At 32.4% G+C, this 14765-nt stretch overlaps 1 protein-coding gene across 1 annotated transcript; it reads left to right on the top strand.

Moving 5' to 3' along the window:
- Positions 1–2640: 2640 nt before the first annotated feature.
- On the top strand, positions 2641–5063 carry LOC120087277 (uncharacterized). Its single transcript, XM_039044225.2, has 2 exons — positions 2641–3037; positions 4675–5063. Exons 1-2 carry the CDS (start codon positions 2851–2853, stop codon positions 4932–4934), a joined length of 447 nt encoding a protein of 148 aa, XP_038900153.1. The 5' UTR covers positions 2641–2850; the 3' UTR covers positions 4935–5063.
- Positions 5064–14765: the final 9702 nt, after the last annotated feature.

The following is a 14765-nucleotide window of genomic DNA, read 5'->3' on the forward strand; positions in this document are numbered from 1 at the left end:
TTCAATCTATCCCAAGTATCAAGAAAAAGAAAGAATCGGAATTGATCGATATATTTCTCGAAACAAACGAAAAGGAAACGAAACGAAAGACGAAACATAAATCATGGATCAACTAAGCCAAGCCCTCTCGGGGACTTGCTTAAGAATAAGAAAGAGGAATCTCATGTAAATACCATGGAATAAATTTCTAAATGCTGGAGTAGATCCTAAAGAGATTCCACTTCCTCATGAATTTCTCTTGAATCGGGATCTTTTGGCGGCCGTGATCTCCACCATAGTTTTGCATCTTCAGCTAGATGCATCGTTGCTAGTGTGACTTTCGACTCTTCAGTCACTGTGTTCGTCGCCTTGAAGTATTGCTTAAGGTCGAAGATAAAATTTTCCAGGGCTTTCGCTTCTCGCACCCCACAGAAGGGTTTCGGTTCTGGGATTTTTATTCTGCTTACTGCCATTACTCCCCCAGATGGGGCTTGGTTCCTTATCGCTCGGATGGTGAGATTCACCCTAGCACTCACATTCGCTATCTCGGCTCTGATGACGTCAAGGGCCGACCGAAAGTCTTCAGACAAATCGGTTACCATCTGAAGTATTGCTTTTTGGGAGCTGTCCAGCTCTTCGACACGCTCCTCTATGTGGGCAATAGAGCCCGATGAGCTATCGCCTTGTTCAAAGCTACCGGACCGTGCTGTTTTGGTCTCGAGGGTCTCTACCCTCATCATCAATTCTCTGACGGGTAATCCGTCTAGGCGGCCTACTACCGCATCAATTCCATCGGCTTTCTCAGCAACTTCTTGTAGCCGAGTCTCTAGGAAACGGACATTATCCGGGACCTCTCTCAGGTAGAGCATTTGCTCTTCCATCTCTACCAATCTGTCCACTTGGGACTTGTTCATGTTCTTCGTCGCCGACATGATCACTGACCTTCCTCTGTAAGCCAACCTGTCTCTGATACCAACTGTCACAATCGCTATTTCGGAAGCTTCCCTTAGCAATTGTGCGGCACTTGTTCCCGCTCACGAACAAGTCAGCCAACTCGAATACTGACTACCGGTGGCACACCGAGTGCCTCTCGCAACCTCCACCCCCGTTTTAAGGAAAACGGGTTTGGAGAAAAGGTTTTCGTAAGAAGTTTTTGTGAGTGTGAATAAAGAAAGAAAGATTGTAGTAGACTAGAAAGCAATAAGCAACAACAACAGCTTTATAGAGTACTACTCCGGGTATGAGGAAGTGATGGTTAGTCTTATCTCCATATAGTGCATTCTGAACAAAAAGCCAACTGGTGCTCTTGCATATGCAAAAGGGCGAGTGGTCACTTACAATGAAAATGTAAAGAAAGCAAGCTAACTAAGTTAATACAATACAAGATATGAAAGTATGCTAGAAGGGGGTTGGATTGGGCATGCGGCCATGGGCAACAGGCCCTGGACAAGCATGACCGTGACACTCAGCCTCGGCCTAGCCAAGACCAAAGGGATTAACTTAGTCCCAAAATATAAAATATGACCTCAATTGAGGTTGACCCAAGTCCGAAACCCTATGAGATAACTAGGTCAACTATACCTATAAATAGGTCATCATAGCTATAGGAGTAAGTCCATTCTAATATTCAAAATCTTATTTGCTACACAAATACACCTTATGACTTAAATCATTGTAGTCTATGTGATAAGTACCACATACATATGCAGATCTTTCCATCCCAATCGTTGTTATCACATGAAGGCCGGTTTATTTTCTATCATTCCAATTTTTGGATTTTAGTTGCTTCCTTTGATTTTTTTTTTTTTTTTTTTTTTTTTTGGGTATGTTCTTAATTTGGTTTATCTGATTTGGTAGGTAGGAATTTTGGTCAATTATGGGTATTTAAGTCGATTATATTCTCCTAAAATAGAAAACAGTTAAAATATCAAGGATTGACACAACAAGATTTTTTAAAAAAACTAAAAATACAACAGCATAAAATTTAAATTAAAAAAAAACGCATTTTTAATTACCCACAATTTCAATCCCAACTCCAAAGCAACTAGAAATTAAACAAACAAAAACAAACTTTTTTATATTAAAAAATACATATTCGGTCTATAACTTCTAAGTCTAATTTCTATTCTTTTCCTTCAATTTCTTAAACATTTAACTTTGAGTTTTAAATTTAATTTTTATTTCACCCAAATTTTAAATTTAATTTTTATTTCATTTTAAAAAATAAATATTTTTAATTAATCGTGAAAAATCTTAGTGTAAAATTTTGAAATCCAAAAACCATAAAAAACTAAACTAAAAAAAACCCAAATAAGAACCATTCAAATATTTACTTTTTCTTGATAAAATTAGAAACCAAATAAAAACAAAATCAAAAATCAAAAACAGAAAATCAAGAATCAAAATCAAAATGGATTATCTCCCTTTCAAGTCTCCACTTGAATCATAGATTCCTCTCCAAATTTGGAAATCCTAAACTGATGTGCATAAACACATATCATTATTATCTTCTCTTTTCTCTCTTTATTCTCTTTCTTCCAAAATTTGAACTTTCTTTTTACTTTTTATTAACCGTAAAAGGGCTGTCTTTGCTGTCTTTTTTCTTTCCCATTTTCGGCTCCAAAAAAATCTATTAAAAGTTTCAAAACTTTACCATTCGCTGCCACTCTCAAACAATTTCCAAACTAAATTCAACAAAATAATAATAATTCTCTCCATTTTCATCCCTTTTTTCATCTTTTCACATTGATCTCCTAAAAAAGTTACCCAAAAATCTCCATCTCCCACAACAACAACAATTCTTCTTTATTTCTTTTTTTCTTTTTTGATTTGATTTACCTTTATGCCGACTGAAAAATCCTTACTTTGACGATGTCGTCCATTTTAAATTCTTCCAATTTGGTGTTCGCCACCGTCATGGTGGTGTCGAGCACGGCGGTCATTTTGGCTTTTCTCCGCCAGAACAAACCCGATATCTCCCCGCCGCCGCCGCAACTCTCCGACGGAACCACTTCTCGGCAGTCAGAAAGTCCGATTCTTCGCCCTTGTCTCTCTTCAGGTACAATCTTTACCTATATTTTCCAGATATTTATTTAATTCACCGGTTCATAAATTGGACCTAGATTTTTTTTAAAAAAAAAATTCAAATTAGTTAGTTTTTTACTTTTTTTTTTTTTTTTTTTTAAAAAAAAGGCGAATTACTTAAAAAGTTTTGATTTTTTTTAAAAAGATTATTTAGTTCTTTTTAGAAATTTTTTCGATAAGATTTTTCTTTTATTGTTTTCTTTTCAAATCAGAGTTTTGTTTAGAGAACGTCTAAAAAGCGTACATTTTTTTATTTACATGAACGAGTTTTGAGAGTGAATAAAATTATTAAAACGTAATAACAAACAGAAAATTTATCTTTTTGGTCTTCTTGAATTCTCAAAATATCTTTTTTAGTCTCCACCTTTTGAAAATGGGTGTATTTGGTCTCATATTTTTGTGTTTAAAAGGTTTCTCTTATTGTTTTAAATAATTATAAGACATTTTAAATTAAATAAATAATTTAAAAAAGTAATCGTCTAGAGAAGGTATAATTTTTTTTTTTTCTAATTTTAAACTCCATATAATGATTTAAAATCATGAACCTTTTAAATGCATTCTTAAAAATTCGTTTAATTCATGTACTAAAAATGAAAAAACACTAAATTTTGAAAATTTAGACTAAATGCATATGCTACGAGTAAGACAAAAAAATTTCCAAAAAAAAAAGTGCACCATTCTGACCCCGTTTAGTAATCATTTGATTTTTTATTTTTAACTTCTTAAAATTAAGCCTACAAATATCTCTTTCACCTTTAAATTTCTTGTTTTGTTATCTTACTTTCTACCATGTCTTGAAAAAATCAAGTCAAAATTTGAAAACTAAAAAAAATAGAAAAATTTATTTTTGTTTTTAGATTTTTAACTAAGAATTCAACTATTGTTTACTTTTTCAAATCATGGTAAGAAAAGTTGAGATAATATAGACTTAATTTTCAAAAACAAAAAACAACAAATGAAATAGTTATAAAAAAATAAGTCAAAATTTGAAAACTGAACAAAAAAAATAGAAAATCTTGTTTCTATTTTTAGATTTTTTCTAAGAATTCAACTATTCTTCTATTTAAAAAGATGCAAATCATGATAAGAATATAGACTTAATTTTCAAAAACAAAAAACAACAAATGAAATAGTTATAAAAAAAAAAGTCAAAATTTGAAATCTGAAAAAACTAGAAAATCTTGTTTCTATTTTTAGATTTTTACTAAAAACTAACTCTTGTTGTACTTAAAAAGATGCAAATCATGGTAAAAAAATGAGAGAATATAGACTTAATTTTCAAAAACAAAAAACAACAAATGAAATAGTTATCAAATGGAGTCTTATTTTATTTATTTTTTTTTTGAAAATTGTTTTTTTTTTCATTTATTTTTTTTTTTTAGTTTTCAAAAGTTAGTATTTTTAAGTTGAATTTTCAAAAATAAATAAACAAATAAACCAAATAGTTAAAAAGAAAGGGGAAAAAAAAAAGAGATACTACTTTGGGGTAATAATAAAGATGAGTTATACATATAGGGGTAAAAAAATGAAAAAGGGTGAAAAGAAAAAAAAAAAAAAAAAAAAAAAAAAAAAAAGGGAGGGTCAGTGATTGTGTGGTTTTTGAGGGAGCAGGTGGGAAGAAAGAAAGGAAGAAGAAGAAAGTACAATTTGCAGAGAATGTGAAGAAGATGAAATGTACAGATCATGATCACATTAGGAAGAAAGAGAGATCATCGGCGTTGTCGGCGTCGGCGTCGTCGGCATCGTCAAGATTATTGTTGAAGAAAGTCCAATGCAGAAATGCTGGCCGAAATCAAATCCCCCAAAATCGACTTGCTCTTTACAATGCAATTCTTAGAGATCGTTCTCACAGGATTCAATTTTCTTACTAATTTCTTTTTCTCTTTCCATTCATTCTTCGTTGCCTGTAAATATTCCCCCAATCCGATATCGGTTTTGACGTTCACCTCTGTAATTATGTTCTTTGTTTAATGAAACCCTTTTTTTTAAAAAAATAAAAATCAAGTCAATGTTTTTCTTTTATATTATTAAATCAACTTCATCATAACATAACTGAATCAAGCAAATGCAACAACATTCGCTTCGAAGACTTACAAGTATATGAAACTAGAGAAAAAAATCCTAAAACCCAAGCTAGAATAAGTTACCTTAGCCCATAATCGACATGCTGATCAATGGGGTTGAGTTTGAGTACATAAAAGATGAAAAACAGAAGAAAACGAGGAGAAAATGCTCTGCACATCGGCTGGGATCAGATATGGGGAGAAGAAGTAACCTAAAGTCGGCTATATATATATATAAGTTTCAGAGTGTCGTGGTGCTAAGGTGCAACGCCATGGTGCTTACGGGAATCAATACGTGACAGGCCTTTGGAGCATCATGATGCTATGTATCTTGCACAAAAAAAAGGCTCTCGGCCTTACAACGCTGATCGTAGCCTAGTGTTGGGCACCACTATGTTTACTCTAGGGGCAAAAGTGTAACTTGGCCTTTCTTTCCCAATTGATGCAATTAAGCTTTATTTTGGCCCATTTTAGCTCTATTTCGTCAATAACGTCTCGTTCTACCCTTTAAGTGCCCAAAACCTATAAAACAATCAAATAAACACGTAAAATCTAGGAACAATCTCGAGCTAAGTGGAATATGATTGCACATTGTGAACGTTATCATCACCCTTAACTTAATTCTTGATCGTCCTCGAGCAAGGTAGAAAAAAGCACACAATCACACATTGCATGGTTCCTTACTCGAGTCTCAACAGTCTCCTAGGATTTAACATGTAATCAACAATGCCATCAATTCATAATCCATCAGTGAAGCACAAGTTAAAATTACTTATAGACCTATTTATGCATGAGTGAGTCCAAAGTCCTTCTAGTCAAATCCTAGCAGCCCTAAATGATTTCAAATGGCTCTCAATTCGTTTTTCCCTATACTAACTCGAGCACTAACTATCAAACATCAAAATAATCAAGATGGCAATATGCCAACTAAGGTGCCTGAAATTTAATTCTAGGGACCTCTAAACTTGCATTTCTTTTACCTAGGGGTATTATCTTCTACACATCACTGTAGGGAATTAACTATACTCACTATTTTCTCGCAAGTATCCTAACTAATCACCGTAAAGATAGCTCTTTCTACCCCTAGTCATGCATAACTTTGCAAGTTTAAACTTTCTTTTTCATGATGTTTTCTTTTTAGTACAAAATTTTTATCTGCAGATTTTTAAGCAGACGTATAAATCATTTTTCCACCCTTAGTATTACATTACAACCTATCATGTAGGACATTCTCTAATCAGTGGGGCCTTTCAAAGTGACAACAAAAATACAAGCTAAGTAATACATTCTAAGCATACAATACCTAATATAGATAGACAAAGAACTTAAGCATGCATGAACAATAAGAAAATTTTTTTAAAAAATGGCTAAAAATCATGATTAGTCATTTTAAATATCATCTCAAACAAGACAAATCACAAGAGAGTGTGTCATAGACTAATCATCATAACAGACCAAGAAAAAATGAGCAAACATACAATTAAGCACACAAACAAAATAGCTCGAGCTCAGATGCTCAAGGGCTCCAGCCAGAACACAAACATCCCCCACCCCCAACTTAAAATCTAACATGTACCCAAAGTGATAAAGAAGAAAAAATATGGGACAAATGCAAGGGAAGTAGAAAACTTCCATAAATTTGGCACAGAGGATGATGATGCTATATGGCTCATCTAAAATATAATTCTTTCTATCCTTCCAAAGGGCTTCCAAAAACCTAAGGATCAAGAAATATAGAAAGAATTAAGCTCAATAAAAATAAAAATAAACAAAAAAAAAAAACCTATACTAAGAAAGCAAAAAATTAAATATAAATCCTGGTTGTCTCCAAGCAGTGCAATTTTTTAAGATCGTTGTGCTCGACCCGACTCGACTCTATCATTCATATTCTCTATTGATTGCCATGTCTTTGTCCATCACCCCCAGCTTAGGAGGGGTCCCCTTTCTTTAAAAAGAACCAAACTAGCAAACACAAGGTAAATAGTAACAGAAATATCAGAAACAAAAAAAAAAATCAAAATTTTCTTCGTGCATAATAGTTAAAGACCCTTTATCTACATCAATTATAGCCCTAGCAGTCTTCAAGAAGGGTCAACCTAACAACACATATGATTCAAAAGAAGGGAAGTCAACATTCATATTAATTATATAAAAACATAAGGAAAAGTTAGGCCTTTGACTCTAACAAGCATATATTTAAATAAACTATTGGCCTAACCAAAAAGTAGTCAGCTAATTGTACCAAAATATCAGCAAGGTGTAGGATGTGAGACTAAAACTCGGAATAAACATGAGTAGGCATAATGTTTATAGCAGATTCTAGATCTACATGGCATACTCAAATTTTCTAGTGCCTATTTAACAGGGCACACAAAACGTACCTAGGTCGTCTTGCTTAATAGGTAGATTATCTGAGATAAGTACCTCATGTTTAACCTCATTTTCTTTCTTTTCCTCTAATAGGATTTCAACCCAAACTTCATTCCCTTTGCAGTAGGGTTTATGTCTCCAGAAGACTGGACAAATTTCACTTCTTCCTCTCGTGCAACTTCCTTAGCAACAATCAACCTGCTAGGGAAAGGAGCAACGTGAACGTAAGAGTTTAAATTCAAAGGTGGATCGAATCTTACCCTATGTCTTCTGAACATGTTGATAATCTTTTCCTCAACATCTTCTTCACTTACAACCTTTACTAGCTCAACAGTAGAATCAAATACAACATTCAGGGTGCTCTCAATGTAGCTGATAGCAAAAATGACACTGACATTACGTACATCCAACATTGGTTGGGAAGGGAGCTTTCCATACTAAGTGTCTAGCCTGCTAACAATGTTGGCCAGCTGGAAAACCTGAGTTGCTCTTCCCTTAGTTCCCTTGATTGCCTCAACGGTTATAATTGTACATCTGTTCACCTTGTTGATTTCTAGCATAACTCACCTCAGCAACAAACTCCTAGGGTTGTGTCTTAGCAGAAAAAGCTCATTTCACAAGAGTAGATAATTCAACAAGCTCACTCTAAGTTCACAAGACGTCTGAGGGTAGAAAGCTCGCACCCCGAACTGTTGGGCATTTGTTGCCATGGTGGAGATAAATTCCTTTACCTCTGAAAGGGTCTTATTAACCAATGCACCACCGGTAGCTGCATCAACCTCTATCACTAAATATGAGCCCTTCATAGAAGTACTATATTAGAAGTGCGTCATAGATCTGATGATTTGGAAAACTGCCATAAAATCGTTTGAAGCACTCCCTGTTGGGAAGTATGCCCTAAAGCCTCATAGTTAATAAGTTATTTGAAATAATGAACGATTATTTTATATATTTAATTATCCATTACAAAAATATTCAAGGTTATTTTATATAACTTTAATGGTATGTGGTAGATATATAGGTGGATCATGTTCAAGTAATAGCCTAAATGATTTGTAGTGTATTGATAAGATTGGGTGTCTTATCTTGGTGACACTACGGATACGACCAACTTTATAAATGTTATAAGAGTTGTTGGTATTACAAATGTTTTGATCAAATCGTTCATGCGAGTGGAGTATCCTATACAAAGAGTTTGTATAAGATTGGACCACAAGTTGATTAATCTCTCTTCATAACACCATTGACTAAAGAGATTAACATTTTATAGGATGACCATAGGTAACTGGACCTCAATCCTGAGTGGGTTATGAACTCTTATCTAAGAGGTCAGTTCTTTGATTTGTATGGATGAGAGTAGCTCGATTCACGGACTCAATAAGTCTACCATTCCGGGGATTTGTCCAAGCAAGAAGCTAGGAACATAGCTACACAATATGGTATTCACTCATTTCTATCTTTATGGTAAGTAGATCAATTGCTCCCTTAAGGGATGATTTCAGATTTTGAACAATGAGGTCTCACCCTTTCATTGGCCCGAGAGGGATTTAATTTAGGGTAATCGCAATTGGTAGCATTTTTAGGAATAATAACCAAGTCTATAACATCATTTAAAAAAAAATTACAAATATAGACAAGTCTATCAGTGATAGACTTCTATCATTGATAGACGATATGGTCTATCACTAATGGACTCCTACTAATAATATGGTCTATCACTTATAGACTATTTAAATTTGGCTATATTTGTAATTTTTTTTTATATTTATTATGTTATATCTGCTAATACTTTAGGTCTAATGTCTATATTTGCAACTGTCCTTTTTGTTTATAGTTAGACTATAAACTGATTGTTCATTAGATGGGTCAATAGTACTCAAAGAGTAAGAGGTAATTATAGGGGTAAAACGGTAATTTGATCTAGCTGTAATTACAAACATGTGAAAGATTGATTTACTGATAAAGATGGACACAGAAACATATCTACAGTATGAAAAGTATAGTTGTAGGTCTTTAGTGGAGCGACACACAGTTAATCAGTGTTGATTAATTTAATTAAAAATGTTAATTAATTAATCTCGTATCATTGGAGTTTCTAATATGTAGTTCCATTAGGTCCCCTTGCTAGCTCACTAAGGGTACAACAAGAATTAATTTTTTCGGATAAATTTAAATTGTTCAAACTAGATAAAGAAATGTGCTAATTGTATGAAATACAATTAATATAATGTATAGAGATACATTATAAAATAAGTTAATTTTGAATTAGATTCAAAATTAACTATATATTATGAGAGACTAATGTTTGAATAAGATTCAAATATTAATTAATATGAATAAGATTCATATAAGAGGGAATTATATATTAATTGTATGCTATGAAGCACAGATATTTCATGTGAGGCAAAGAATCAGTATCAGACACGTATCAGATACCGATACTTCCAGATACTTCACAGATACGTATCTGAAACGCGATTTGATGTATCTATACTTTCAGATACTCTTTAGATACGTATCTGATACGCGATTTGACGTATATATTTCTATGCGTACTTTTTTTTTTTTAAAAAAAAAGACAAGTAACTCATCTAATCTTTCCCAATCTAAAATTAGGCAACCTATTTAAAAAGCTCACTACTCAAGTCCAAAACTAAAAGAAAAATAAATAAATAACGGACCAAACTATAGACTAGAATCATCTAATCTCTGTCTTCATATTTGAGGCCCACAAAGCCCACCAAAATATAAATCATTTGGATGTCTTCAACAATAAGTTCTCTGTTTATCTTCATACTTTCCTTTAATCTTCTTCTTCTTCTTTGCAATATGAGTCACTTTTCTATTGCATTTTATTAACTATTGTACTTCAACATCTTAGATGTTGCTTTTTTTGTATTGTATTTCAGTGTTTGTATTCTATTTTGTGCTATTGTTATTAACTTGTGTGCTAAATTTATCTATATACTAGATTTTTTTAAAGAAAAAAATGTATCTTCAATGTATCAGTATCCTCGTTTTTTAGAAACATATATATTAAAAAAATATATAAAAAAAAGTGACATATTCTTAGACGTATCCATATCTTAGTTTTTTAGAAATTAATGAATCGCCGTATCCGATCGTATCCATATCGTGTAGTCGTATCTGTACCTATGCTTCATAGATTGTATGTGATACAATTAATATAATGTAAATAGATGCATTATATTATATAAAGTTAACTTTGAATTAGTTTCAAAATTAAACTTTATAATATGAGAGAATAATATATATTTGAATAAGATTCAATGTTAAATAATATGTATGAGATTCATATTAAAACTATAGCTTAAATATAATATGAATGAGATTCATATTTAAACTATAAGTTATGAGAGGGAAATACATTTAAATATGACTCAAATGTAGTATTAATTAATTTATGTTAATTAATATTTTTTATTCAATTAAATATAAATAAGATTTAAAGGTTAAATTTTAACTCCCCATAGTTGCTTGAGAAGGAAAATTTCTCTCAACTTCCAAGACGCACAATTTAGAGAAAATAGTTTCTCTATATTGTTCTTCTCTGTGTATCCCAAAAAGGGTTCCCACAAACCCAATTTTTGCTGAAGAACAGAGGGAAAGATCTTAGTAGTAGTTTCTTGTTTGAAATCGAAGAAGAGTTACTATAATCAATTGGAGAAAATTGAAGTTTGATCTTCAAAGGTAACTCTCTTCTCCTCGAATTTCTTCTGTTTACAACATACTTAGTTAAAAATTTGTTTAAGGCTTCTCTGATTTTTCTATTAATTCAAAACTTAAATTAGAAGCACACACGTTCATGCGCTTCCGCTGTGGGATTTGATCCCTTCAATCCTTCTACTAGTGTAAGATCTCCCTTCCATTCTAGAAGATGTCGTATATCGCTTTCCTTATCCTTGCAGCTCTAGAGGTAGGAAAGAATTTTTCCAGGAACTGCTTCTTTATTTCAGCCCATGTGGTCACTAATCCAACTAAAAGATAGTAAAACAAATCCTTGGTGTTGTTCTTAAGGGAGAACGAGAAGGCTCTCAAATTCATCTACTTCTCTGTCATGTCTTGCAGTCTCATGCTATCGCATACGATATGAAATTCCTTTAAGTGCTTGTGTGGGTTCTCTCCTGCCAGGTCATAGAAAACGGGTAGTAAGTGAATCAATCTAGACTTTTAGGTACCTGTAGTCTAAGGATATGTGATGCAAAGGGGGTGTTGGTCAATATTAGAGATAACAAGGTCACTTAATGTACGCTCTTACTCAGGTTGAGCCTATTGGATTTAGTGTTCTAAATCTCGGTGAACTTGTAGTTTATAATTTGTAAATACAAATTGTTTATTTAATAAAATAAGAAGTATTTTATTTTACATTTAGCTTGCATTAACTTAATCCAATAAACTAAGATCTAAACTTGTTTAATGTAACTTGAATAGTATGTGGTAGACTACAAGTGGATCATGTTTAAGTAATAACTTAAAAAGTCCACAGTATATAGATAAGGTTGGTGCCTTATCCTGGTGACACTGCAAATACGACCCACTTTGTAACTGTTACGTGAGTTGTAAGTATTACAAATAATATAATCCATATTGTTCATGTGGAGACAAGTGAGTGGAGGTATCTTGTATAAAGAGTTTATACAAGGCCGGACCGCGAAATAATTTATTTCTATTTATAACACCATTAATTGAAGAAATTAACATTTCACTAGGACGACCACATGTGACTTAACCTTAATCCTGAGTAAGTTGTGAACTCCTGTTTATGAGAACAATCCCTTGATCTGTAGGGGTGAGAGTGACCAGTTTAGCCTACTCAATAAACCTACCATTTTGGGGATCTGTTCGAGCAGGGAGTTGGGAACACAGCTACATAAGATGGAATTCACTTCTTCCCATCTTGAGGAAATGTAGATGACTTGCTCCTTTAATAGTCAATTTTGAGTCTTAAACAATGAGGCCTCATCCTCTTACTGGTCCGAGAGGAGTTAGTTTATAATTGGACTATAGATTGTTTATTCATTAGAGGGATCAGTGTTACTTAAGAAGTTAAATGTAACTACAGAGGTAAAACGGTAATTTGACCAAGCTGTAGTTATGAGCAATTTATGAAGAGTCAAGTTACTGTTGATTGGTTAAATCTGTTGACACAAAAATATATCTATAGTACGGAGAGTGAGGTTGTCGGTCTTTAAGAGAGTGATCGACAATTAATGAATGTTAATTAATCTCATATCATGGGAGTTTCTACATAATGTCCCAGCTAGCTCATTAAGGGTTAAATAAGAATTAGTTAATTTTGGATTAATTTAAAATGTTCAAATTAAATAAGAAAATTAATTATATATGATACAATTAATGTAATATATATAGATGCATTATAAAGTAAGTTAATTTTGAATAAGATTCAAAATTATACTTTGTATTATGAGAGAGATAAATATTTGAATAAAATTTAAATATTAATTATATGAATAGATTCATATAAAACTGAAGAATATAACCTTTTAAATATTGGGAGAATCTGAAGAAAAAGACGATATTAAAAGGTTATTTTTTTTCTCCCAATCTTTTAACCATGTTGGTATTTAATATTGTTTATCCTATGATTCTATAATTTTTTCTTTATTTTTTACTTTTTAAAACGAATTACATTGGCACAAGGTGATCACTTGCTTCCATTGAGGATTCAATTCCTTCAATACGAGTCTAATCTCTTCCTCTTCTTCTTGTGAATGCTTTTCTTCTTCAGTGCCTTCTATACGTGTTTGTTCTTCTCTAGCTCTTCATTCTCTAGCTTCTCTCCTTCGACTCCTCTTCGCCCTACCAAAAATACAACAAAGAATTTTGATCCTAGGAGGATGGGGTCATACAAAAAATTAAAAATTCAAGAACGAATAAAGAACTGAAAACCTTTCAATAGAGAAATTTCTTGGTTCTCGAGAAATGACACCAATTTGACGAACCGAAAGTTGTCGAGCCTTTTGACTCAGTCAAATAATTGTTCCGTTTTCTACTTTAATTCAATAGTATTAGAGCAATAACAGGTCAAACTCAAAGAACTTTTGAATCTCTCAATTGAATTGTTAACAATCCTAGGTAACCGATGGGGGGTTTCAAAATTGGTTTGATTACAATAGAAAATTAAATTGCATAAAATAAATGCAACAAAATAAAAGTTTGAGAAGAATATTGAATAAAGCATAGCTTGGGTTATTATGGAATTTTTCCTATTCAATATACTCGATCATTGAATTCTCATTACCTGAATTAGGACGAACTAATTGAAATTCAATTAGTTCGTCCTAATCATCTAACTAGTCCAAATAGAATTGATGAAAAACACGCAAACTCAAATTTGTCTTAGTTGCATTAAGATCTAGGGAAACGTTAGGGGAAATATTCAACAGGAAAATCCATGATTAAATATTCATTCAATTCAATCCTAGATTGGTTAGAACAATTTGTAAGCTAACCTAACCTATGACTTCTTGGTGATCAACATGAGATTATATGTCACATATCAAATGTAATCAAAAGCATCAATCATAAAATTCAGAAGCATCCAATAATATAACCATAATCTATAAGAGCATAATTGAATCAAACAAATGCAACAACATTCGGTTAGAAGACTCACAAGTATATGAAATTAGAGAAAAATCCTAAAACCCAAGCTAAAATAAGTTACCTTAACCCATAATTAACATGTTGGTCAATGGGGCTAAATTTGAGTACATAGAAAATAAAAATGGAAGAAAATACTTTGCAAATTGGCTGGGATCGGATATGGGAGAAGAAGTAACCTAAAATAAATTAAAGATATATATATGTATGTATGTATATATATGTGTGTGTGTGTTAGAGCACCGCGACGCGAGAATCATCATGTATATATATAGAGAGAGAGAGGCTCCCCTAATCTATGGTAAATTCCGTCATATTTAGATATTTTATTGTTGGTCTAAATTGTTTTTTTTTCTCCTCTCACCATCTCTATTTTAGGTATTTTAGTGGTTTAATAATAGGACTCAGAGACTTCTCAAATCATCATGTCCAGGCAAAGTTTGTAATTTGATTTTCGGGGTTTTGTTAATTGAGTTGCATGGTCTTACTATTGATTGGTACATGAACGGCTTCGTGATTTGGTTTTAAAATCAATTTATCTCATTACTTATTTATACAATATTGTAAAAATATTATTTAACCTTAATATTTTATCTAACTTGAACCTAAATTTTAAATAAGTAA

The sequence above is a fragment of the Benincasa hispida genome, chromosome 9, assembly GCF_027475165.1.
Source record: "Benincasa hispida cultivar pf3 chromosome 9, pf3_genome.v1.1, whole genome shotgun sequence".
NCBI classification, from domain to species: domain Eukaryota; kingdom Viridiplantae; phylum Streptophyta; class Magnoliopsida; order Cucurbitales; family Cucurbitaceae; genus Benincasa; species Benincasa hispida.

Coding starts and splice junctions, on each gene's coding strand:
- LOC120087277 (XM_039044225.2), top strand. CDS start 2,851: ATGTCGTCCATTTTAAATTCTTCCAATTTGGTGTTCGCCACCGTCATG. Junction 3,038..4,674: donor TCGCCCTTGTCTCTCTTCAG/GTACAATCTTTA, acceptor TTGAGGGAGCAG/GTGGGAAGAAAGAAAGGAAG.